At 38.1% G+C, this 25596-nt stretch overlaps 1 protein-coding gene across 1 annotated transcript; it reads right to left on the bottom strand.

Moving 5' to 3' along the window:
- Positions 1-14670: 14670 nt before the first annotated feature.
- Positions 14671-17742, bottom strand: CXIP1 (CAX interacting protein 1). Its single transcript, XM_087320429.1, has 3 exons — positions 17505-17742; positions 15393-15662; positions 14671-14945 (listed from the first exon to the last, which is right to left on the bottom strand). The coding sequence occupies exons 1-3, from the start codon at positions 17719-17721 to the stop codon at positions 14890-14892; spliced, it is 543 nt and encodes a 180-aa protein (XP_087176555.1). The 5' UTR covers positions 17722-17742; the 3' UTR covers positions 14671-14889.
- Between the last annotated feature and the right edge of the window lie 7854 nt (positions 17743-25596).

The following is a 25596-nucleotide window of genomic DNA, read 5'->3' on the forward strand; positions in this document are numbered from 1 at the left end:
GGGTCCCCCCCCTCCCCCTTCCCCCTTGTCATTTTCTCATCAAATTTGCACGATAATCGATTGATTGATAGCTATTGGGTCCCTTCCCCTTGTCATTTTCTCGTCAAATTTGCACGATAATCGATTGATCGATAGATAGCTTTAGTGTGTTTCACACGCTCTTGATGATAGTTGGGTCCTTGTCACATTTCTCATCAAATGTAGAGAAAGGGGGGGGGGGACAATCTGGTGACTTGCCCTTATAAGTTTTGGAGTAGTCAATATCGGCCCCCATCCCATATTTCCACCTCGGGATAAAACCTAGCTCAAACCCTATGTTTTTATGTCACCTACACCAAACTGATGTCTAAAGCTTTGCAACTTCGGGAATCTATTATCTAACAACACCCCCCCCCCCCCCCCCTCCCCCCAAATAGGGAGTAAAGTCGAGCGCCGATTCGTTTACTTGCACTAATGTGCAAGAAATTCGTATCCTCAAATCGATCTTGTGTTATTCTTGTCTGTCATGTGATGATATTCGTGTTTTTCTACGATAAAAGCAGAGGGTGAGACTACTATTATACTTATAGCTTCGAGAAAAAAAATCGACGGTGCGAATCTTCATCTTTATCGTGTTTAACAACTTTTACTCCTTAGTTCACACTTGGGGTGAAATCATTTTCGTGATAACTCCTTTTCATTTTGTTCTCCCTTAGTGTAGTGTGGTCTAATTTGTAGTTTTGGTCAAAAGCCATTGACTAGGACAACCAATTGGTTGGTTGGCCGAACATCATAAGCTCATGTGTTCCCTACATCTACAATGATATCTAATAAAGTAATGTGCAAAATAAGATTTGGACTCAGATACACTTAGCCTACCACTCAGATATAATCGTAATATGAACCAACCCAAACTATAAATTAGACCATCACAAAGAACAAATGAAAAAAATATATATAAATAACATGCCAATGCCGACTACAAGTAAGACCATGATAAACCCAAGGAAGAATAAATGGAAAAGGTCTCCACGCACAAGCTTTTGCCCCAACTTAGAACTTAGGCGTAAATGTTATAAAATGTGATAAAGTTATGCTCCTATAAGGATAACGCTCCTTGGACATGAGTAATTCCAACCAATGCATATGTTGGATTGGTCATGTGGTGAAAGCCAAAACATGAGTGCTAATGATGACACAATGGAGGAACTACTCATGTTTTAGTGTCTCATTATATTCTAAATATTATACTAGAATACATTGCCATTCTTCAAGAATTCATTCATGTGTGAGCTATAGAATGTATGATGGGCATTAGCATAAAGATGATGGTGAGGTGGCCAAACACAAGCAAGTGATGCATGGGCAGATGTATCTAGGGAATACAATTTACTCAAAGACAAAACGAAGGCAATTTGAACTTGATAGAGAGATACATGATAAAAACACTTCGGAAGCAAATGATGCATGGACATTTAATATATCAAGGGAATAAAGTAATCTCAATTGTAGATTTAAAGGCCATTTAAGGTTTATAAAGAGACGTAACTTGTCTCCCCTAGTGCATATGGAAGTTTTTGACCATAGAGAAATAATAAAAAGAGTGAAGAGATTTCACGAAACCAAGGATGTATATACATTTCACGAAATTATGATTCAAGACTATATTAATAGCAAATACAGGATGCATGCATTACTAATTTAGGCACTAGCACAATATTTTCGTCGATGTGTATACGAAGGAGGGAGTAGGGTATAGAAATAAGCTCACCAACTACCCCATGATTATGATTGGATCGTGTGTGGCTGAAGTTTAAAATAATATTGTTGATTATCAACATTCAACACGTTGAATGGGATAAGAAAAAGAACATAGTAAAAGAGTCCAGCCTAAAGGACAACCATTATATTATTTGTTATTTTTTCTACACTTCAAGATGTCATTTTTATGAAACTCTAGTTTACGGATACAATATCTTTAACAAACCTCGTTGAACTAAATAAAGAAAATACAAACGAAATTTATATGTCATCGTTTTAGGGGCTAAGGCAATAGCATAACCTTGTACCCCATTCACTATTTGGAAAATTACCTAGGGTGCTAGACAATGACCAAGCTTATGTCTGAACACCCAAGGTTACTCTTTAGGAGTGTATTACATCTTTCCAAAATCATTTGCAAAACATAACCTTTTATCCATATGTTGCGACATTCAGAAATTCCATATTGGGTAGCAAAACGTTTAATGTTACATAACAACAATATCTCACACCAAAGTTCCCCGCATGGATTATCATATGTGATCGAATTCCCTTGTGATATGACTCGTGACTCCCTTGTGAAAGAGCTTGTGGCTGAATAATTCATTGGAATATGCATGAAAAACAATTGATTAGTGAAGAACATATCTTGAATTACGTATTGAAGCGAACCACGTGACATATAATTTGCTCAACTTGTAAAGTTGTATCCTTGATTTCATGATTTTAGAAGATGCAATTGAACTAAACCTTTTGATGACACATGCAATGAGAATATTATATTTCTAAAGATTTTCCATGGGTTAAACGTACAAATCTATATACGAAACATAAAAAAAACCTCTTTATATGTTATCCTTATGTCTAACAAGGCAAGTATCCTTGTGCATTGAAGTGACGTGCTAGAGTAACATACTCAGTGACTACCTCGAGTCACTATCCCTAAGCAAAGTGTAACGTGCTAGAGTTACATATTCGTAGTGATTCCCTAGAGACACTATCCCTAAGCAAGGCCTGATTAGTAGCGTAGGATTAGAAGCCACTACCAATAGTCATATAACAAGTCGTGATCATGTATGATTGATTTAAGGGAAAAGTACCAAGATACCCCTGGAAGTTCGTCTATTTACCAGAATGCCCCTGGAAGTTCCAAATTTACCAAACTACCCCTATGTCCAAAAAATTACACTTTATAAAGTAATTATACACTCAAATATTTGGTAAATAAGGCTAGTTCGGGTCCATTTCTTCCATCTTTGGTAAATAGGGCTTGTAGATTTGAGTGTATAATTACTCTATAAAGTGTAATTTTTTGGGCATAGGGGTAGTTTGGTAAATTTGGAACTTCTAGGGGCATTCTAGTAAATAGATGAACTTCCAGGGGTATCATCGTACTTTTCCCTTGATTTAATTATGTTTACTCTTAAGATCTTTCGACCATTTAATTGAATCTTACATTGGGGTAAAGGTCCCCACGTTTTTCTTTATTTCCCGAAATGGCCCTAAATTTCCCTTATTTCTTTAAAATGCCCTTTAGGCACACCTTGAAAGAGGAGTCGAGGAATTACATGATCAATCAATCCCCTTCTTCATCCCCTCAATTAGATGTGATAGTTAGGCAGACATAACAGAGTAACGAGTAATCCTATGGGATAACTGGGGTTCCATGAAAGAGGGGGAGAGGGTTTTGGTTGGAGAGAGGATAATTTATCCATGAGTAATGAATGAAAATGGCATTACTCAGAGTATAAAACAGGAATGCCTTCCGCTTTATAGTTTCTCAATGATGAGTGAGAGTGAAGAAGCAATGGAGCTACCAATGACACCATTCTAGAGCCCATCCATACCCTTTTTTATTTGTTTTTATCATACTCAGACTCTCTACAATTCTAAAGCATACTCATCTCTCTGCAATTCCTCTACAGACTGAGAAAGCAGAGAAAGAAAGCGCAGGGTATTCTCAGAGAGATTTTCAGAAATACTATTAGGCGTATCAAGGGAATTGGAAGAATATTAAGGGCAGGGGGGAGGGGGTACAATTTGGGAAATTAATAAAACTTGAGGTCTATTTTGGTAGAATATACCATGGCATACCATGGCATACCATGTGCAAAGAATTAATGAATAAATGCATGCATAATTAGAGCGGTAACCTTACCCTAGTTCTGTAATCCGGCCCTTCATTAGAGCGAGTCTCCTTAAGTGAATACGTACCCGAATCGGTTGGTCAAGTGACCAACAGAAAGCCAATTGACAATGTTCTACGGTAGGGACATGGCCAAAAACACCTCTCGAAAGAAAAAAAAAAATGGACTCTTGAATGAGTTTGTTCCAATAGATTACCAATGCCCACACATTTGTTGTTGATTGTCGTTGCCTGTAGATCCTTAAAAGCTTACAAGAGATCGTCATTTCCTACCAAAGATTTTTCAAATGCTAGCTCTTGACAACAATAAAACATTGGTTATGTTTGCGAAAATTTTGTGAGGTTATCATGGTTCCAATGACTTTCTATTGACAATTTCCAAATTACTATGAAACATAAAAGCCAAACGAATAGCTTTTGATGTCATAAGCACGAGGTGACTAATATTCATTACGAACAATCTTGTCTTGTTTTCTATAACATATATCACAAGGTTATGCATGAATCTTGAGTTGTTCATTAATACCGATTTTCATATCATATAGCATCATCGACAATAAGCGTATTATTGGTCTAAAAAGTCAAGATTAATCTAGTTTCAACTTGCAACCTTTTGAAATATTCCCTCAACACTTTTATACGCAAGTATGTAGTTGATTTTATTGCCAAAATTGCCACCTAGGTGAGACCAAAAAATGTCCCAAAGTAATGCAAATCTATCCTTTCTAATGTTAACTAATGAAAGAATGGTTGATAGGTGAATCAATGTTTATGATATCTTTACACAAGTTATGTAAATCTATCCTTTTTAGCGTCAATTAATGAAAAGATAGAACGATAGATGAATCAATGTTCGTAATATTTTTACATTTATTATTGATTTTGTGTATCAACACTTTAGTGAGAATAATTATTATCATGTGACCATATAAAAACACCCCATCTTTAAGTTACAAATCTTCCATCCAATCCCATTTCTGATATGGTTGAAGTCCAAAATGTGGAAAATAGAAATATGGATTTTAGTCCACGTACCCACAAAAAGCACATGAGTATTTTGATGAACTCTGAAGTGCAAATCCACACTTCGGTTTAGCCCCTCTTTGCTTGTAATACATTGGACCTTGGTATTGTGAACCATCCTATCTCACAATGTAGGAGAGAATGTTGTTCTTGTGAAACTTTCATTTCTATCTTCGCCATAAAAGGTATCATCAAATTAAAAGATGTCTTATAAGATTGGGCAAGTCATACAAAAATACGTTGTAAAACATGTCGTATTTGTGTGAAGCATCTTAATTGTGGGGGCATCATCTATAAGTTGGGAGTTATAAAATCATCTCCAACAAAAAGATGGGGTGTCATTTCTTCCTCTACCAAAAGCCTTACGAAAATAAACACTCCTCACAACTCCTTGTCTTTTGATTATATGCTCCTCCACAAAGTATCCAATTTTGGAAATCAAGATAATTTCTTCATTTACCAAAAGTCTTATGTAAATAAACATTTCTCAAAAGTCCCACCCATTATGAAAGAGTGCTCATTCCACACACAATTCATTTGCTTATAATTATATGATCACTATGGATGAGTAGATTAGGTCATTATGGCACTTTGTTAGGTAGCCACCAACCACATTGTCCTTAGCTCTACCCACACCCATGGACTCGGACTCAACCAACATTCCTTATACCCTTCAAAGATGCGATGGGATGGATACAATGGCAACCTATGAGTACCATGCGACCAATGTACTCATTGCTCTAGATAGCAAGGAACTTATTGTTTATTCCAAAGTAAACCCCATAGATTTGTAACATTTTCATTGTGTTTTGACATAATTCAAACTCATTTCCTCACAAAACCATGGGAACTTGTCCATTCATTTTCCTTCTACTACCTCAACGTGTTTTAGGTACACAATGTAATGTTGTCACTTGAACTCAAGTGTAAACAAGGGGGTACAAAGCCATGGCCACACTTGTCCATCCTTTGACCTCCAAATCTATCCTCAGATTTGTTTAGGACACACTCTATAAGTATTTAATCCAACTATTACGCAAACAGACAAAGATTTCTTTAGTACAACCCTAAAAAAGGAAACATCATAGACTGCATATGTGATTCATGCATGTAGATAATACGCATAGGCATACAATACACAATACTGTGTTGTTTGTTATATCTTCTTCATTGTAAATGTAGCATGACTGCAAATTATTGCAACAAGTTCATGACCAAGTAAAAACACTTCCTCATTTGATTTTTGAAATGGGAAGTACACTGGAGGGAAAAAAATGGCTCTTTGGGAATGAAAATATTGATGAAAGCAAGGGTATTATAGAATCATTATTGTGTGTATTGGTGCCAAATTAACCAAGCTGATGATGATACCAAGTGAGTTTCAAAGCCACATGCATCTATCTTTCTCCACCATATCTATCTATCTATCTATCTATATATGTAAGGAAACAATATATTTGGGGACTCTTACAAAGATATGATAAAAATGGAAGAGAAATTATCATGTTGTGAAGAGACGGGATTGGTAGTGAACCTAGTAGTAGTATGTATGCCTAGCTATTTTAAGATGATGTTTTTAATAATATATTTAAGAGAGCTAGTTAATACTAGCGAGCAAACAACTTAAAACTCTAGCTGAGGACCATACACACACATACATATATATGTAGTTGCAATGAATGTATTGAGTATTGTTTGTTTTTCTATGTGCATTGCATGGATAAATACAAAGTTGTTTTGTTGTGGGGGGTATAATGACTTATCTATCCATAGCTATGTATAGTGTGTAAAATGAGATGTGTGACTATAGTTTGGGGCCAAAATATATGTGTCCACTAACTATAATTTGTTATGTATATAAATGGGTTAATTGTGGATGGTGTGTTCTATTCCATCTAGTGTAATTAATGTTGGGAGAGGAGACGTCTCTTCTTGTAGCTCGCTTTGAAGCATGCTTGCCGAAGTCTCTTCGTCCGCTCCGCGAGCTCAATTCCCGGCATCTCCTCCATCAACTTCTTCTGCTCTTCGAGTTCCTTCACTGCATTTAACACTCTCGTTGATCCCTTGCCACCTTGCTCACTTGCCAAATCCTAGCAATCATCATCATCATGGGTGCCAATTTAAAAAACCATCCATCATATAAATGATTTAGTGTGTTCATACTACTTATACTATATATATATATATATATATATATATATAGACACAATGTGTATGAGAAAATTCAAGAAAAATGTGAGCATAGCCATTGCAATGCATGTTGGGGCTGGTTTGTTACCTGAATGTTGTTGATGAGGCTATCCAAGCTCTTCATCTTGCGATGGGGCCACCTCGGGATCCCAAATTCTCGGCACTTCTTCTTCAACACGGTGAGGCCGACTTTGAGCTCTTTGGAGGCCTGGGTGATGGGCATGTTGAAGTATTGGGAGAGCTCTTGGAGGGTGATTTCATTCACTCTCTCACTAGAACCCCTTGGGTGACCACCACCAGACTTAGTAGTAGTAGTAGCAGTGGCAGGGGTAGTAGTTGTATTGATTGCCTTACTACTAGTACTACTACTACTCCTGGTGTGAACCCTACCTCCTCCTCCTCCTCTAGTGCCAATGCCATTGTGATTCTTACCCCTGCCATCCCAACACACATCACTAGATGTTGCCGTGGTGGTCGTGGTCGTGGACGAGTATGTGTTGTGATCGTAATGTGAATTGGAATTCGCCGAGAAATCCGCGGGGACACCACCCATGGTTAGGAGGGACTCACAAGAGTTGGAGAAGATATTGCTAAGACTAGCCCCACCACCACCCATCATCTCATAGTTGCTACTTATACTAGATAAGTGGTGATAATTGCTATAAGAATCATCATTAATATTAATATTGTTATTATCATAAGTAATAGCATTAGTAGTGCTGATGATTCTAGGGTTGTTAGCTCTATGAGCAAAAGGATGATGCATTATAACTGCATGATGATCATTATGATGATGATAATGAGGAGGTGGTGGTGGTGATGACAAGGATCTTTGATTACTACAATCCTCAACGTTTATGTCATCATCGATAATGTCTGCCATGTTTGCAGAGGTGACCTGTTCCTGTAATTTGCCTGGTGTTGCCATGGGTGCAGCCCCAAGGATATTATTGATATACTCAGGGTAGAAATTGGAGCTGTATTCTTGGATTTCATTGAAGTTGTAATCCACGGGAGGGAAACAATCGGCAGTAATGCTGCTATTATTACGATCGATAATGTAACTGCTGTAATTGGTAGGGAGATCGTTAACAATAGTGCTGATATTGCTCCCATCTTGGTCCAAGCTGCTCAAATATGCAGCATTACAATTGTAGCTAAAGGAAGTGTTAGAAGCACTAGTATTGTTGCCCAGATCGTTGAGTATTGAGCTCATGAGGTGGGTTGTCGATAGATTTGCATGGCTTAATGGATTGGTAATGCATGAATTCTCATCCATTGGTAGGAAAGGATCCACATGGCCATGGCTATGGCCTTGCAGCTGCGGATTGAACTCTGGCAGATGGAGGTTCAAGTCTAGAAGGGAAGGACTCCAAGGAATGAACTGTTCGCCATGTATCATCATTAATGGACTTGCTGATGATGGGGGCTGATTAATATTGTTACTATGGCCTGCTTGACTGTTGATCCCTGATCCTGAGTCATTACATCAACATATGATTAATTACAGACATCATTAACGCAGCGTTTGGTTCATTAGTACCACCATTAACTAGACACTTGATTTAATAGCATCATCATTGACTCGGACATTTGATGTGATCGCAACACCATTCATGAATGAATCAGGATTTGATGAATGTCATTAACGAGCACTAACAGCATACGTTATTAGTTAATCCAAGCTTCAATAAACATTAAGATCATTAACGAATCCGACGACCCCAAAAAAGAATTGACGATATCAGACAGTAAACACTAACTAAATCACGTTATTACTAGCAATCACAAAATAACAGGGTCATTTATAAGTCCAATCGGTAAAGCTATATGATCAAATTCCAGCTCAGAAGAACTACCTTGATTAGGAGTGAGACAATCTGAGATTAAGTTGTTGCATGATCTCCAATGAGTCCTCATGACATCGTAATGAGAAACCTTCGGGCTTGCCTTAAGCTCCAAATCAGAGCCCCATGTCTGCCAATGATTCACATTCATCATAAGCTGATTCATATTTTGATGATTATGGTTATGATAGCCACTCATTGTATTTGATCTTTCTGGTGTTTCCAACCCAGGAATAATGATGTTGTTGTTATGATCATGAAAACCACTGTGATTGCGATCGTGATCAAATATATGATCCTCGTGATAAGGATGATTCATGACAGGTTGATCTAGTTTATTGCTAGTAATCTGGTTTATTCCTGCAGCAATAGTTGAGCTTGAATTAATATAGGTATTATTTGAATGGTGTAAAGCTGCCTCTGCCATGGCTAGATCTCTGCATAGAGATGGTATATTCTTTAATTCCATGTTCCTGAGTAAAAGAGGAAAAAACATGAGACGAAATGTTTTAATATAATGTTCAAAATTTTATATATAAATGTTGAGTTGTTTTTTATTCTGAATTTGTTTGTCAGATTGATGGGTAATGTTTCCTCATTAATAAGTTATATATATAATACCTGTTGAGAGAAGTGAATGGTGTTTATTTAAAACATTAACAAATCATCATAAATGCTATACATATATATATAATCATGAAAGGATCAGAAAGCTTGATCAAATAATAATCCATGCATTCAAATGATGTCAAAAAAAGGCGTTCATTATTATCCACATGACCCAAAAATGATTGCAAACAAAAGGATAATGCAGATGATTAAATGCCACCATTCAATATATGTACATAAGTTTTGTAATGCAATATAATTACAGTTTTACCTGGATGGGATTAGAAGGTCGACCATGCAGGTCTCATGTGGGGACTCTGTGTTAAATTCCACCACACATTTCCATGGGATGGATCCATTCATGTCATCACCATCACCATGACCATCGCCATGACCACCACCCCTCAAATGATGAAGCAGTAATGGGTCCTCCTCCATGTATCTCCTCTTCAGATTCCCCACCAAATCCTTCACTGATCCCCCCCCTGTGGGCTTCTTGATATGTTGAGGATAAGGAGAGGATTTGCTTAACAAGCACGCATAATTCCCATGGTTTAGCAGAAACTCTTGCTCCACAACTGTAACTACTCTGCTCCTCTCCATCTCAATGTCATCCTCATGCCCTGCCATATTTCCATCCACGCCATACAGGTGGATGCTCCTAATGTGTTCTGCAACAATACATTGTAGACAATCAATTTATGTCAGGCATAGATTTAATCCACTGATTGGTGGGATCTCCTGATGCAATAAAGATTTGAGACCAAATCATGCCAAACCAATCAACAGTTTAAATGAATGTAATGCAAGATGCGATGAAGAAAAAAGAGGAGGGGCAGCTTGTGATTCAATGCGATGGTGAATGAGGAGGGATTTTCAAGTTAATACAAATTGGATCAAGCAGGGGAAACAGGGTTTTGATGCGCAGGGATTTTGAGCCCAACCACCGACTGACTGACCTTGATTGTGAGGGTTCATGAAGACGACGAGTGCTAGGAGGAGGAGATGATTAGAGGGCGAAGCCATGATTAATGAGGGATTAGTGAGGAGGATGTCTGCAGCCGCCTTATCCTCATCAGTATCATCGGCGGGTATGATGGGCAGGGGGTCAGGCATTTCTGATGGATGGATTGGATGTGAGAGGAGAGGATGATCAGGAGGAGGTCATGGAGGGACCGAGAGGTGATTGAGGGGTGATTAAGGGATGATTAAGGAGGTGATTAAGGAGGTGATTAGTTAGGGAGGATTAACGAGAGATTTGATAGATGGAATAATGGATTGACTGTGTGTGTGTGTGTATGTGTTTTGGAGTAAAATGAAGAGAGAGAGAGAGTAACAGCTAGAGAGAGAGAGAGAGAGCAGGGTATTATTAAAATTAAAATTATGATTATTATTCATAGCTCGTTTATTTTATTTCCTCTCTCTTCTCGTCTTAATTTCCGTTAATTTCTTCTCTCTAGAGGCAGCCAGCAGCAAGCCCATACATGATGATGGATTGGGACGCCCACAATTCGATGCGTTATATCTTCTTCTTTTTTATCTGCCCACGTGGCTCGGCCTCTACATCGCGCCCAATCCGAAATTGCCACGTGGAAGAGGCACAGCCACGTATGCACCTTGTCACCCAATCACTTCTGGCCACGTGGGAGTGCATAACGCACGCTCTCCGCCACCTATTTTCCTCTCTCTATTTCCTTCCTTTATTGTTCCTGTTTTTTTTCCCTCTCTCTAGAGAAACAAAAGTCTAGGCTTTTTTACGAATTAAGATGATCTTGGTTATATAAATAAATAAACTGATCTACATATTTGTTTTTGTAAAAATTAAATTTTTAAACGAAATTAAAATGAATAAACATTTTTAGGCTTTTTGCTTCGAGTTCTTTCTGCTTCTGTTGGCCTTTTGAACGTCAGCCGCCAGCCCTCGCTCCTTTTTCATTCTTTTTTATTTATTTCCTTTCTTCTTCTATATTCAATGTGTCTTTTTGTTTCATCACTAAATTCACCCCCTAAATTTGGCGACGGTCTTCCTTCTCCTCCCAAATACACACACACCCCTTTCCCTTCACTAAAAAAGAACCTACTCACTCTCTCTCTCTCTCTCTCTCTCTCTCTCTCTCTCTCTCTCTCTCCTGAACACGAAGTGTTTGCAATGTTTAGGGTTTAGGGGTAAACATATATATAGGGGTGTATATTATATTTACCCAATTTGGCTCTCTCTTTCATCCCGTGTGCATGTGCCCACATGTCATAACCCCCACTCCCTAGCCCTTGCTCCATACGGTGCAGTTGGTTAAAAGCTCGTGGAATGTGTTTTGGTCGAGAAGTGTATAAAATGCAGTCATCTTCACATTACATCCTAGAAAACATACTAGTTGGAGATCAACAAAGCAACTTGTCTAGGAGACGAGTCTGAGTCTCGTGAGAAACGTCATGAGGTCTCAAGTTTGGAAAATTGGCCTCCGCTTTTTTTGAATGAGAGCATTGACAATCTCCGATTTTTCTCAACCTCGTTGCAAATATGTTTGCCCTTCTAAGCAATCATTGAGTTTTGATTGTCATCGATGAAACAAGATACTTCTACGAATAGGCAAAATTGGAATCTGCATAATAATAATAAAACAACCCCGAAGTCGAAGACAATCTACTCTAGCGAACATAGACCATCTTCTCTAGTTGGGATTATCATGTGCATAGCATCTTCGATATGTTGCATTGAGTGACATTATTTGTGAGTTTATTGATCGATGTATCAAGAAAAGAAGTGTATAAGATAGAGAAAGCAAATACTAACTCTATGAATAGCCCTATGTACGAGTAAGGACATAATGACTTGATATGTTTATTTTAGAGTGTTTCCTAAGGCTAGAGTGACCATCTATATCATATTGACGATAGGTCTCTATGTTACAAATCTTAACACACATTGTGTGGTTGATGGTCGTTTCTAAATTTTGGTGCTAAATAGGTGACTCCTTTTTGGCGTTGATCAATGAAATGTTTGAAGTGTCTTTTCAAAGAGTTAATAATTGCATTTGACCTCAACCCTTTGTCCTTTGGCATCTACAACTTACTCGACTTGAAATGGCAGGTAAGCTTTTTCCATTATTGTTAGTTTTGGACCCAAAACGATGAGGCTTTTAAAATCTTTCTTTTTGGTTGTCGCGACCCATCCACACTCCATGACATACTTACGAACATCTATAAGCATTCATTAGATGTGCAACTATGATCGTGGAATCTGCTATTTCATACCAGTTTCACGAGAGATCCTTGACACATATGTGTCATGCCCATGAACAATTTTTATTCTTACAAAACATCTCCCACTACTACCCCTAATCATGCATTAAGTGTGGCATCCTTGATAGTGGCAATATACCCATGAACATCTATGTCCTTATATGCTATACACGACCATTACCTCTCTTAATCATGCCATGAAGTTTGGCATTCTTGACACATCCATGAACTTTCTATACACAGTTAGCGTTCCGTTCGTCCCAGTCTTATAATTATCTATGGCATTATGGCATTGTGACATTTTGGAGTTCATAAAAATTGGGCGTTTTTAAAATAAATACATGAATCACAAGTAACATTTGGGAAAAAGGAAAAAGACATCTCATTCGTCCAATAGACATATCTCACACGCAAGCACAAGGTCTCGACCAAGGTTTCTGTGTTTTCATTATTCAAAAAGCATATTGTATGATCCTAGTGTATTATTTTGAGTTATTAGTAATGCATTTATGTTGTAGTTAATGCTAGAGCTATAAGTGCTATTGTGATTTGAAAAACCGATTCCAATTTATTGAAAGATTACCTTTGAAGTTTCGATATATTTTGTGATTGTATTTGAAAAGTCTATTGTTTTATAAACAAACTAACTTAACAACGGTGGTATGTTTGACAATGCATTCAAATGTCAACTGACTACATTTGAAATTTGATGAGCTATGTGATATGAAGATTGATTTCAAACTTGTAGATTGTAATGCATGGTAATGAATGAATGGGTCATGGATTTCATGCATGAATTACAGAGATGAGAAAACTAACTTTTAAAACCTCACCCATCACATGAAAAAAGTAACTTTCAAAAGATCAGCCATGTTCGTTCCGTAAAATAACCAACACAAATAAAATTTGGCTCCAAAATCAAGCTCTAACTCTACTTCCTTGCAAAATGTAAAAATTCCCTTAAGGCTATAGATCACAATCTCGGCCACAATAGTTGAATGCATTGCAAGAGATTACAAGCCTCTGATATTTTTATAACTTTTCTAGTTCAATCTTCTTGTATCCATTTATTTGTCAAGATATCAATCCTTGAAATTTCTATTTCTCGTTCAAGCTTTTTACAATCAGCCTATTATTATAGTAACTGTTATTGTTGTTAATTTAATTAATTTAGTAATCAAGCCATTTTGTGCTCATCCATAACTATATACACGCAAGCAATCCCTCAAGTCAAGACATACACCATCCATAGCTAGAGGCTTCCAGCATTTTTTGAAGCTTGATCAAGCCCCTATTACGAGGATGGTGGAGGGAATTGCTAGAAAAAGAAAATGACCTATACCCATTCACCCACATTGTGTCTAATCACACCTATCAGTACCATATCTCCAATCTTCCTATTTCTAACCGTACCATATTGACTTATGTTTGCACATGGCACATTCCCTCACTTTGAACAATGGCAACCTCAATGAGAAGAAATATTATGATTTACTCAAACAAGGGAAAGCCCTAGTACAGATTGATTATAAATAATGAAAAGAGTATCCTTGTACAATTGGGTAGCTAGCCCTACAATTATTTCTGGCTTTATTGACTCCAATTATTCATGTGGTTACAATCTGCATATAACGCTTACAATGGAGAAGATATTGAAATGTCAAGCGCCAATGTGGTGAATAAAAAGCCCCCTTGGGTTCTAGAAATGCACATTTCCCCCTTTATATAAGGTTCTCATCATCAATATCTTCCTCACATATCACATTGAGACTTTCTGAGAGTGTGATTATTGCTTTTTGTATCACAAGTGTTTTCCAACTTCACTCAATCTATGGCAGCATTATGATTGAGAAGAATATAAAAATACAAGCAAAATACAAATTGTAACCAATTTCAACATAGCCATCCAATCACAAATATTATTGTACCACATTAACAGAAGTCATCAGCATTTATCACATGAAAGATCTCACTGCAGCAGCCTATTGTGAAGGACCAAATAGATGCTACTGCAGACCATATATCTAGATTCAAAATTTGATAAGGTTTATGATACAGTATTGTTGATACCAAATATGATACATAAATACCACCTTAAGAGCACATCGCTTTCTCGATCACTTCTTGGAGTTCACCACTTTTAAAGGCCTCTACATGCACATCACAACAACAAACACCTTTTAGTCAAATTTTAAAACAGAAACATGTCAATCAAAGTTCCATCTGCATATAAAGAAAGTTCCATCTGTATGAAAGTAAAAATATACTTGCAAACATGGAATCGATAACAGAACTACAAGCATCAAAACAAACAGAATACAAGACATACAAACTAATTATAATGCAAAGAATGTATGCATATCCACACATGCAGGTTGATACATAATTAAGAAACTGTAAACAAATGCACATATGGTTTTGGCATATTCAGCAAAAAAGTCATTGCCACAAATAAAGAAAGGAAAAGTATGCATTAAGATTTCTAAAAGATCAAATACTCCTGCTGAGAGACACAATGTGATATTTACAGCTAAAAATAAATACACTTCAATGAGAACAGAGAGAGAGAGAGAGAGAAGAGAGAGGTAGACACTGACCCATTGTAATGTCGCAACCTCCAAAGAATTCGCCATCTATGTAGAGCTGAGGGAAAGTAGGCCAGCTTGAGTAAATCTTCATGGCAGACCTCATTTGTTCATTTGCAAGGATGTCCACGGTTTCATAAGGAACATTTAAAGAATTTAATATCTGCACTACAGTATTTGAAAATCCACACTGGGGAAATAACTTGTTGCCCTTCATAAAAAGCACCACCTTGTTCGACGACACGAATTTGTCCACTGCTTCCTTCATTTCAGGTGTTAATGCTACACCAATACATTGCACAAAAAGGATTGAGGAGAATCAGTGAGCCTGAATATAAATGTGTTTATTATATAAATGCAATATTTGCCCCATAAATTATAAGTTTCACTAAGGACTAAACCTACTTACATGATGAATAACAAAAACATAGATGCAAGCTCATAGACCAATAAAATTACTTCTTGGGCAACACCAATCATATTGAAGCATAGATACTAACAAAGAGGTTAGAAATAAATAAGTAAAATCAACTGGGTTCTACAGATATAGTTGTTTGTGTACAGCACCTATAACTTGATTACGAAATTTTGGAATTCACCTTCACAAGGGTGAAAGGCTATACTTGTATATAAAAAACTAAAGAAACCACCAAAAAAAAGAAATGGAGAAAAAAGAAAGAAAAATCATGCAAACACAAATATAATTCCACTTTTTTACTTATTCCATGCCCATATTAGGTGAAGAAAGTCAAGGTCATCATCAACTTATTATGATTCATGATTCATGCTTCATGCATAGCTAGCTTAAAGGTCTGGGTCATCCTCCTAGCATTATCATTGCCTAGAGTAATTGCAAGCAATTGCACACCATCTACGCGTGCAAATTGGCCAATAAATTGTGATTGAATGGCAAGAAATGTCATTTTACACGAAAACTAGTTTAACATTGTGGTCTGAAGTTCATCCAAAATTTATTCCATCACATAATGTGCATGTAGCACAAGGATATCATCAACAGAACTAAGAAAACCTCCTAGCATTACCAATGCCTAGGAGTTGCAAACACAACCAATCTATGCATCCAAAATTGGGCATACATTGCGATTGAACAGAGAGAAATCTCACTTTATACAAAAACTAGATAACATTGTGGACTGAACTAAGAAAAAGGTTTACGCTCTTATGGTATACTGTAAGTTCTTTCTCAAGCTTCAAGAAAATAATAAAACCTCTTCCAACCCTTTGTCCTCTAACTCCTTCCGTCTCATGAATCACCTGGTACACCAATTTTATTTATCATTTTCATACATCTGAAGAAGATAGAAACACCGCACATCAATTTCTTAAATGCCAGAAGAAAAAAGTAAAATTTGAATAAATGGTCATCAAAATTGTTGTTTCAAGGGAAAAGATACCATCCATCGGTGCATCTCAAAACACGCTATCCACCTTCACTAACTACAAATACTTTTACTTGTAGAAAAGGTGATTGAACAATTCTCCACAAATTTTGCATCGGGATGGATGGTTACGAGAGATATACATCGTGGCCTAAGTCTAATGCACTTGTCCTTTCCAACACTCCTTGCAAATCTAGAACTTTCAGCCTATCCCCAAACATGACGTATGAAGGTCAATCAAAACATAGAAAGAACTTCAAAATACTTTTCAAAGAATGAAATGAAATGGAATTGGGCAAATGACTTTGTATTTAAATCCTCGAAAGAAGCAATACAGATGATACAATGTCTATATTCACATTTAATTCCACAAAATGACTTAAAAAAATGTTATAACTATGCATCCTTAAATAAGGGAAGCACATAATGCAACCACGAACAAGTTCATATACTCTTCAAAAAATAAAACACATTTTAGGAGACTTGAAATTTCAAAATTTTAAGGTGACTGATTTGTTCCTTAACGAAACATAACCACATAATGGAAGCTCGTTGAGGTTATATTCACTTGAAAAGAAAGAAAGAAAGAACCTGAATGACCTTCGCAAGGGCCACAAAACCTTTTAGTTTTTCAGAAAACTATCATCTTCCGTAGCCAGAAACCTAATTAAACTAGATTGCTAGAAAGAAAGACCGAGAGTTGAGAGAGATTGTTATAGCACACCATTTGAGGATCCACCAAGGCTTGATCTGCAAACGAATGGTTTCTGTTTGGGACGAAGAAGAAGGTTCGATTCCAAGAGACCCTGGAGAGCCCGGTTCCTGGGAGGGAGAGGGAGAGCCATGGAAATCTTACAAGAGCTCGTAAAGCACGAAGGCAAGGAGGTAGAAGCGTGGGAGCAGAATCCATTGGCTCCAGAGAGAGAGGACGCCATAGACATGGATGATTTCTTCGGCTTCCTCTTTCTTTCTTCTTTTTCCGTGGGGTTTCTGGTTTATTTGATGAATGAATAGGGATAGAAGTGTATGAATGAATGAATGAATGAGAAAGAAAGATATATTAAGTATCTTCTAACACCAAATTTGGCCCATAGCGACAATTGGTTATAAATTACAATAATGGAATATGTACCCAACCAAATTTGGCCCATGAGAGAGTGTTTTGGTGGGACACACTGATGGTGCCAGGGGCCCTCGGCCAACAACACGCAAGCACGTGCCTGAAAAAGCGGATAGGAGAGGGCGCAAGCCCATTGTGTCCTCTTCCTTGTCTTTTGCCTCTGCCCGCGCTCGTGTTCCGTCATCTCAATGTTTGTGCCTCTACTCATGCATTCGTTCTGGTGTGTCGTTATTCCAGTGTTTGTGCCTCTTGCCAATCTTCTTCAATGATTTGGTGCTTTCTCTGTGTCTTGATGCATTGACTCTTGTGACTTTTGTCGATGATAGTGTGGTCCCGAGTTTTCAACACTTTTCCGATGGTTGCATGCATATTGTCCATGGATCGATCTTCTTCTTCCTTGGCATCTCTTCCATGAGAGAGAAGAATATAAACAATCCTGGTTCACTTTGAACCTCTTGGCTTTCCTTATTAGATTGCTCTGTCTTCATCATGCACATACCCACTTTGTTATTAACAACACGCATCATTATTATCAAGGCCACCAAGGGTAATAATAAGGTCATCCACTCATCTACATGTCCTCTTATTTGTTTATCCACTTGTCCACCTATATGCATATTTGCTAACAAACCTAGGATTCACTTTGCAAATGATATTGTTCCCTTAATGGAAGTAAACTTATTCTTGATTCCAAAATTGATTATTAAAAAGTCGAGGATTTCGAACCAACGTCATTAGAAATATAAATGTTTGGAATTTATAACTCATTGAGTGGGTCTCAAGGTTTTTTTTTTTCTTCTACCAAAAAGAATATACTCCATTAGTTAAAATATACACAACTTAGATCCCTTTATTGGGTAGGCCTTGCCTAAACTATCGTAACATTCATGAGTGATCTCACTTATTTATCTTACACTTTTGCATTGGTCTCTAGCCAAACTTTCATACACATCACCTTCATTCAATATCCCCCATGACATCTCGTTCACACCCCTCTTTCAACTAATGGGAGGGGGGAACAACCATCTGGGTATTACATACTACCATCGTATATCCTTTCCATTTGTTATGACCATCAGTGTAGTACACCAACATTTTCTGAAATTCAGCCTCATTAATTCTGAAGCATCATTAGTACCATCCATCCGCTCATATTAATTTCTCAATGTAGTTATTCAGGTGTGCCATATTAGCTTAATCGATTCAGCTGAGGGTGTTTGTTTGCTGAAAATACCCTGGTACACCTTGCCATCCATATGCACCATATGGTAATGGGTACAAGCAACGTCCATAGATCTCCAAATTTTTGCTTATGTGCAATAACTGCGGGTACATGTTGTCAGTGATCAACTGGACAATTCCATTCTCCCCTCTATACATAGCTTTGCATGTGCTATCATATTTCGCCACATCATCCTCAAGGCAATTCCAGCAAGCATGTCCCCAGTTTAGGGTGAACGAACTAGTGGCATGGCAAAACAAACATAATGAGTTTTTCCATACAGTCGTTGCCTCGCAACATTCTCATAGACAATGGGAAATGCTTTCTAACTGTCCACATGCAGTACATCTAGGGTCTACATTGGGGCCTTTACCCCACGTCCCTACGAGCAAAGCTCTATGTGCAATAAGCCATAAACACATCATTATCTTGCGGTCATTACTATCATACCATATCATTTTCCAGAATTGATCTAGTCTCCTTTCACTAATGCCTTCCTGTATCCAAAATTTATGTGCTGCAATCTTGCTCTGTTCTTGTTCTAGAATAATTTGCATCCCAATTTTCGTGTTGTACCTGAAAATTTGAACCAACTTTGCCCCCTCAATTCGTCCTTGAGTTCTCCAAAAATACATCGTTGGGTCCCATGATAGCTTATCTGAATGTCCTTCTATTGGCCAACACATTGTCGTTGATGTGATCTCCCTTGGCTTAGGGTTAATAATCATACCCTTTCCATTTTTTGTAATAAGCCTAATCGGCCTTTTGCTTTGTAGGCTGGTTGTTCACATCTTGCCATTCTGTGCTTTATTTTGTAGTAGCAAGCCTCATTCGATTAGGCTTTCACTCCCTTAATTCCAATTAGGCGATTCTCGGCATCTATAAGTCTTGTCCATGTAGTTTCAGAGGTAATTATATCTTCCTCTTCCAAACTATGTCTGTTGCATGCAATAGCAATTGTAATTCTCTTGAGCATGCCTTTACCCCTGTTTATTCTCCATATTCTAGCCTTTTGAGTGCCCACATCATTAGACAGAAATCTCTTCTAGTCCACAAATGTATTCCCTTGGGCATTGATTAAGTCGGGCCATTTGAAGCTTGCTTTTTGTTCTATCATCAACCCATCCACTTCTCTAATCAGTGGGTTCCCCACAATTGACATGTACATCCGAGCATATGCATCATTTCTCCACCTACATGTGAATCTCCCCTTATTGATTCTTTGCCATACTTTCATAATTCCAACACCACATACACTCTGCATACTTCCCCAATATTTGGGTCGCAAGAAATCTCTTCTAGTCCACAAATGTATTCCCTTGGGCATTGATTAAGTCGGGCCATTTGAAGCTTGCTTTTTGTTCTATCATCAACCCATCCACTTCTCTAATCAGTGGGTTCCCCACAATTGACATGTACATCCGAGCATATGCATCATTTCTCCACCTACATGTGAATCTCCCCTTATTGATTATTTGCCATACTTTCATAATTCCAACACCACATACACTCTGCATACTTCCCCAATATTTGGGTCGCAAGAAATCTCTTCTAGTCCACAAATGTATTCCCTTGGGCATTGATTAAGTCGGGCCATTTGAAGCTTGCTTTTTGTTCTATCATCAACCCATCCACTTCTCTAATCAGTGGGTTCCCCACAATTGACATGTACATCCAAGCATATGCATCATTTCTCCACCTACATGTAAATCTCCCCTTATTGATTCTTTGCCATACTTTCATAATTCCAACACCACATACACTCTGCATACTTCCCCAATATTTGGGTCGCATTTCTGGCACAAAACCCCAAAAAGGGCTGCTTGGCTAGCTTCCACCTTGTCTTGGCAGCCACATCTTCCATCTGCGTCTCTATAGAATTTTCCAAGGTGCCTCAGGTGGTTGTAAGCTCCTGACCACCAATTTGCCTAGCAAGGCCTTCGTTTGCACCACTAGATCTATCAATCCCACCCCGCCTTCACCTATTCCTTTTATAAGTGTGGTCCAAGCAACCTTTGCACGCGCTTGTTTTTCCTTCATGCCCCCCATAAGAAATTTCTAATAATTCTTTTTATCAATTTCATCGACTTGGGCACGATTATCCAGCATGCATCAGTATGCTAAATGGTGGCCATTAGAATCTAATTTGCAATCACTATCTTACCCGTGAAGGTTAGTTTTCTTGCATTACACCATATTAGCTTTGCTTTTATTTTGTCCATTAGTAGATTGTAGTGTTTTGCTTGCTCGATGTCCATACCAATTTTGAAGCCCAAGTATCTAGTAGCTTCTCCTCTCCTCAACCATCTGAAATTGGGGTCAAGGAGCCAATTTACCACTGGCTTATTACTGATCCAGTGGGCCTCAAGGTTTAGAGCAGAAAATAAACCATTATGCAAAGAGAATCTAATGTACCAAAAGACATTACTCATTTAAAACACACAAGTATGTGACTCCAATATGGCTAGTGAGATCCATACATATCTACATGTTTCGAGAAAGGGGCCAATTGTTGATTATGTTTCATACATTTGGATAACGTTGCTAAGACCTTGTCCAACAAAAAGTCACATGCACATGTGATAATGCCGTATATAGATGGGAACCTAAGCATGTTAAGAACCTATACAACATGTGCTCAAGTAAAATTGCAGAAAAGCACATGATAAAAAAACCAATTTCCACAATGGGTCGATATTGTAGCACACGCTAGCCTTGATACATTCCCAAAGTGAGATGATGCTAGTACACCCCACTCATACTCATAATATATTTAGATATATGTAATGTGTATGTCTTTCGAAGGAGTAATAATAGTTCAAGTTAGAGTATTCACCACTTATTGTAAACCACACAAATAAGCATGCAAATTATGTATGTGATTTAAGTAAAGCTATTGTCTATTGTTTAATATGTGACCTATATCATAGTGTTATGTGCATGCTTCGTAGAAGAACCACAATCGCCATTACTTGAATACTCCATGTGTCCATTGCATGTCTAAAATCAATGGGAAATCGGTTTGTAAAAGGCATATTCTAGGAATATTATTTATTTTCTGGCCCATTTTTATCTTCAATGACCAAGATTTGTGCCAAGTTTCTCAACAATCAACCATTGGTAAAATTTCATTTTCACATCTTAACCTTGAAAAGTAATTGCTAACAATGTGTTGGATATCATGTATTCTTTTGATGGGATTCTCTTAGAATCTACATGAAGTTTTATTGATATGGGTAAATACATGATGGCTTGCTTTAGACTATATGGAGTCCAAAACTCATTGAACTATCATCACCTTCGTGAATAACTATTTAAAATCATAATTTGTACATAAAGGACATGCATTACCAATCTTATTGCCAAGGTGTTACTTGGCTCCCTTAACCCAAATAATTCGCAAACCCCACAACAATTACCACAATTAAGATAGATGATTGGCCATAATCAATTGTAAGATTTTCTTCACTACTATCTAGTGAGTAATTATTTATAAGTAGACCATGAAACCTACATGCACACATGATTATCCACACGACCATGATTTTCTCCCTAGAAAATAACTCTGATGAGACCTAACATAGCCAAACCTCGGAGGGTGCTTAGTGGGGAAGGACTAATGGAAAGGTGAGAAGAATGGCAACAAGTTGAAGTTATCTGCAAAGTAAACAGAATGGTTTGAAGCCTCAATAGTCAACCCTAAACCAGTCAATTTAGACCCTAAACCAGTAAATTTAGATTGCTCGATAAGCATGGTCCCTAAAGGAGGAGAAGCCAAACATAATTAAACTATAACCTTCAGTTGGCAAATGATTTATACTTCATCAATAAGAAGGTGATTCTTAGGTTATGTCGTGACTCTTGAGTAGGAAGCAGAGAGAGAGAGAGATGGCGATAGAGATAACGATAACGATAGAGATGGCGAGAGCGGTAGAGATAGCGATAGTGATAGCAAAAGAGAGTGAAAGAGGGAGAGAGTGCGAGAGAGAGAAAAGTATAAGTGAGAGATAAGAAATGGGAATGCGATTATATTATGAGAAAGAAGATTACAAGGAGTAGGCTAAGGGCTAAAGACTGGTGTTGAACCGAATGAGTTGTGATGAGTGTATGGACTCTTATTTATAGGCCCTTATGGAGTATTCTAGAATGTTCTAGAATATTTTAGATATTTATGAATAATAATAATAATAAATATAATCATGAAATATTCAAGAACATTCTAGAATAATCTAGAATGTTCTAAATATCTCGTAATAACTAAACATATAATTATTATGATTACATCTCACATATATTATTACAATGGTTAAAGTACAATATGTAAACCAAGAGGTTATGGGTTCGATTCCTGGTTCGCCAAGATGAATGTCATGATAAGCCAAGATGTATGTCTTCATGACATTATCCCCCCTTTTCGATGACGAGTTGCACGAGTCGGAAGAAAAGAGTTCAGACTTGGTTTATGAGGATATTGGTTGTGAAATGCAACAACCATGTCGGAGGCATTGGCAAGATGTTCGGCAGGCTCCCATGTTCGATCATTAGGTGTATAGCCTAACCAATCAACCAAGTAGTATAGTTTGTTGCGAATGATCTTGGAGTCGAGGATAGCGGCAACCTCATATTCAGAGCCATTGGAAACGTCAATTGGAGGTGGGGGAGGTGTAACACGACCCGGAATAGAGCTCGTTGTGTAGGGCTCCAAAAGTGAAACATGGAAGACCGGGTGAAGACGCATATGAGGAGGAAGATCAAGACGAAATGTCACATCATTGATCTTACCACTTATGACATATGGGCCAAAACGTTGATAATCCAATTTGTAGCAAGGTCGGGTCGTTTTAATGCTACCTTGTAAGAGCCATACACGATCGCCTACTTGAAATGTAGTCGATGAATCACGCCGATGACGGTCAGCAATCTTCTTTTGAGTGTTTTGGGCTTCACATAAATGATGCAAAAGCATATCCTGAACTTCTTGGAGTCGAGTGAGCCGATCTTCAGCAGCTGGGTTTTTTGGGAGTTCAGGATGTTCAAGCATCGTCCAACGAGGATGGTACCCAATGTTTGCAAAAAATGGGGAATATCCAGTAGAAGAATGCTCGGAGTTGTTATAAGCAAATTCTGCCAAAGGTAGTAAATCCACCCAATCATCTTGTTGATAGTTGACAAAACAACGTAGATATTGCTCGACTGTTTGGTTGGTGCGCTCACTCTGCCCATTAGTCTCTGGATGGTAGCCGGAAGAGAGTTTACAAGAAGTATGTAAGAGTTTGAACATGTGCCGCCAAAATTTCGAGATGAATTGGGGACCCCGATCACTGATAATATCATCCGGAAGACCATGATGGCGAAACACCTCCCGCATGAGTAAATCAGCTGTCTCTTGACTAGTAATGGTCTTTGTGCATGGAAGGAAATGTGCCATCTTCGTAAAACGATCGACAACCGTGAGAATCGAATCAAATCCCTTGGAAGGTGGAAGATCCGTAATAAAGTCCAAGGAAATAGATTTCCATGGGCTCTCCGGAATAGGCATTGGCTGTAATAAGCCATATGGATGATGTCGAGGCTTTTTTGATCGGCAACATGTATCACAGCTACGAACATAATCCGTAACAAAATGGCGAAGCCGTGGCCACCAATATCGGTGAGAAATCAACTCAAAAGTCTTGTGGATGCCGAAGTGTCCCGCCATTGGTGTGTCATGACATTGTTGCATGACTTTGAGTCGAGAAGGACCGTCAGGCACATACAAGAGAGTTTGTCGAAAAAGTAACCCATCATGCCAACTAAACTGGGTGTAGTCTAGACGAGGATTTTGAGTTTGGGAGCTAGATGCACGATTTGGGATAATATGGCTCAAAACCTCTTGGGCGAACGCATCAGTCGCAATCTGCTCACGAATGGAATCAAGAAGCCTTGAATCTCCCGGTGTGTTGATGGTATGCATTGCCATTATTCGTAGACGATCAGGACCTAAGAGGATTTGCTTTTGGCTTTCAAATGCGGCCTCTCCAGGTTGAAGTTCCATATACGAACGTCTAGATAAAGCATCTGCTTTTCCTTGTTGCATCCCAGGGCGATATAGAATTACAAAATCGAAACGAGTTAAGAACTGCGCCCAACGAGCTTGTCGTCGATTCAAGACTCGAGCACTTTGAAAGTATGTTAGATTTTTATGATCATTGTAGACAATAATCTGCTGAGAAGAACCCTCCAGAAAATGACGCCATTGTTGAAAAGAATCCACAATGGCAAGAAGCTCTTTGTCGTGAATCTCATAGTTGATTTCTGCGACTTCAAATTTTCGTGAGTGAAAAGCCACCGGGTGCAGTTCACCATCATCACCAATTTGGGATAGTACACTTCCGAGTGCGAAATCCGATGCATCAGCTTCAAGTATAAAGCGCCTCATTGGATCGACATGGATTAAGATTGGTGCGGATGTAAATGCTTGCTTTAAACCCTCAA

The sequence above is a fragment of the Azolla caroliniana genome, unplaced genomic scaffold, assembly GCF_043228905.1.
Source record: "Azolla caroliniana isolate FFs.n. ecotype wild unplaced genomic scaffold, voAzoCaro1.0.p SCAF_5, whole genome shotgun sequence".
In the NCBI taxonomy this organism is placed as follows: domain Eukaryota; kingdom Viridiplantae; phylum Streptophyta; class Polypodiopsida; order Salviniales; family Salviniaceae; genus Azolla; species Azolla caroliniana.

Coding starts and splice junctions, on each gene's coding strand:
- CXIP1 (XM_087320429.1), bottom strand. CDS start 17,721: ATGTCTATGGCGTCCTCTCTCTCTGGAGCCAATGGATTCTGCTCCCAC. Junction 15,663..17,504: donor CCTTGGTGGATCCTCAAATG/GTGTGCTATAAC, acceptor GTATTGGTGTAG/CATTAACACCTGAAATGAAG. Junction 14,946..15,392: donor AGGTTGCGACATTACAATGG/GTCAGTGTCTAC, acceptor ATGTGCATGTAG/AGGCCTTTAAAAGTGGTGAA.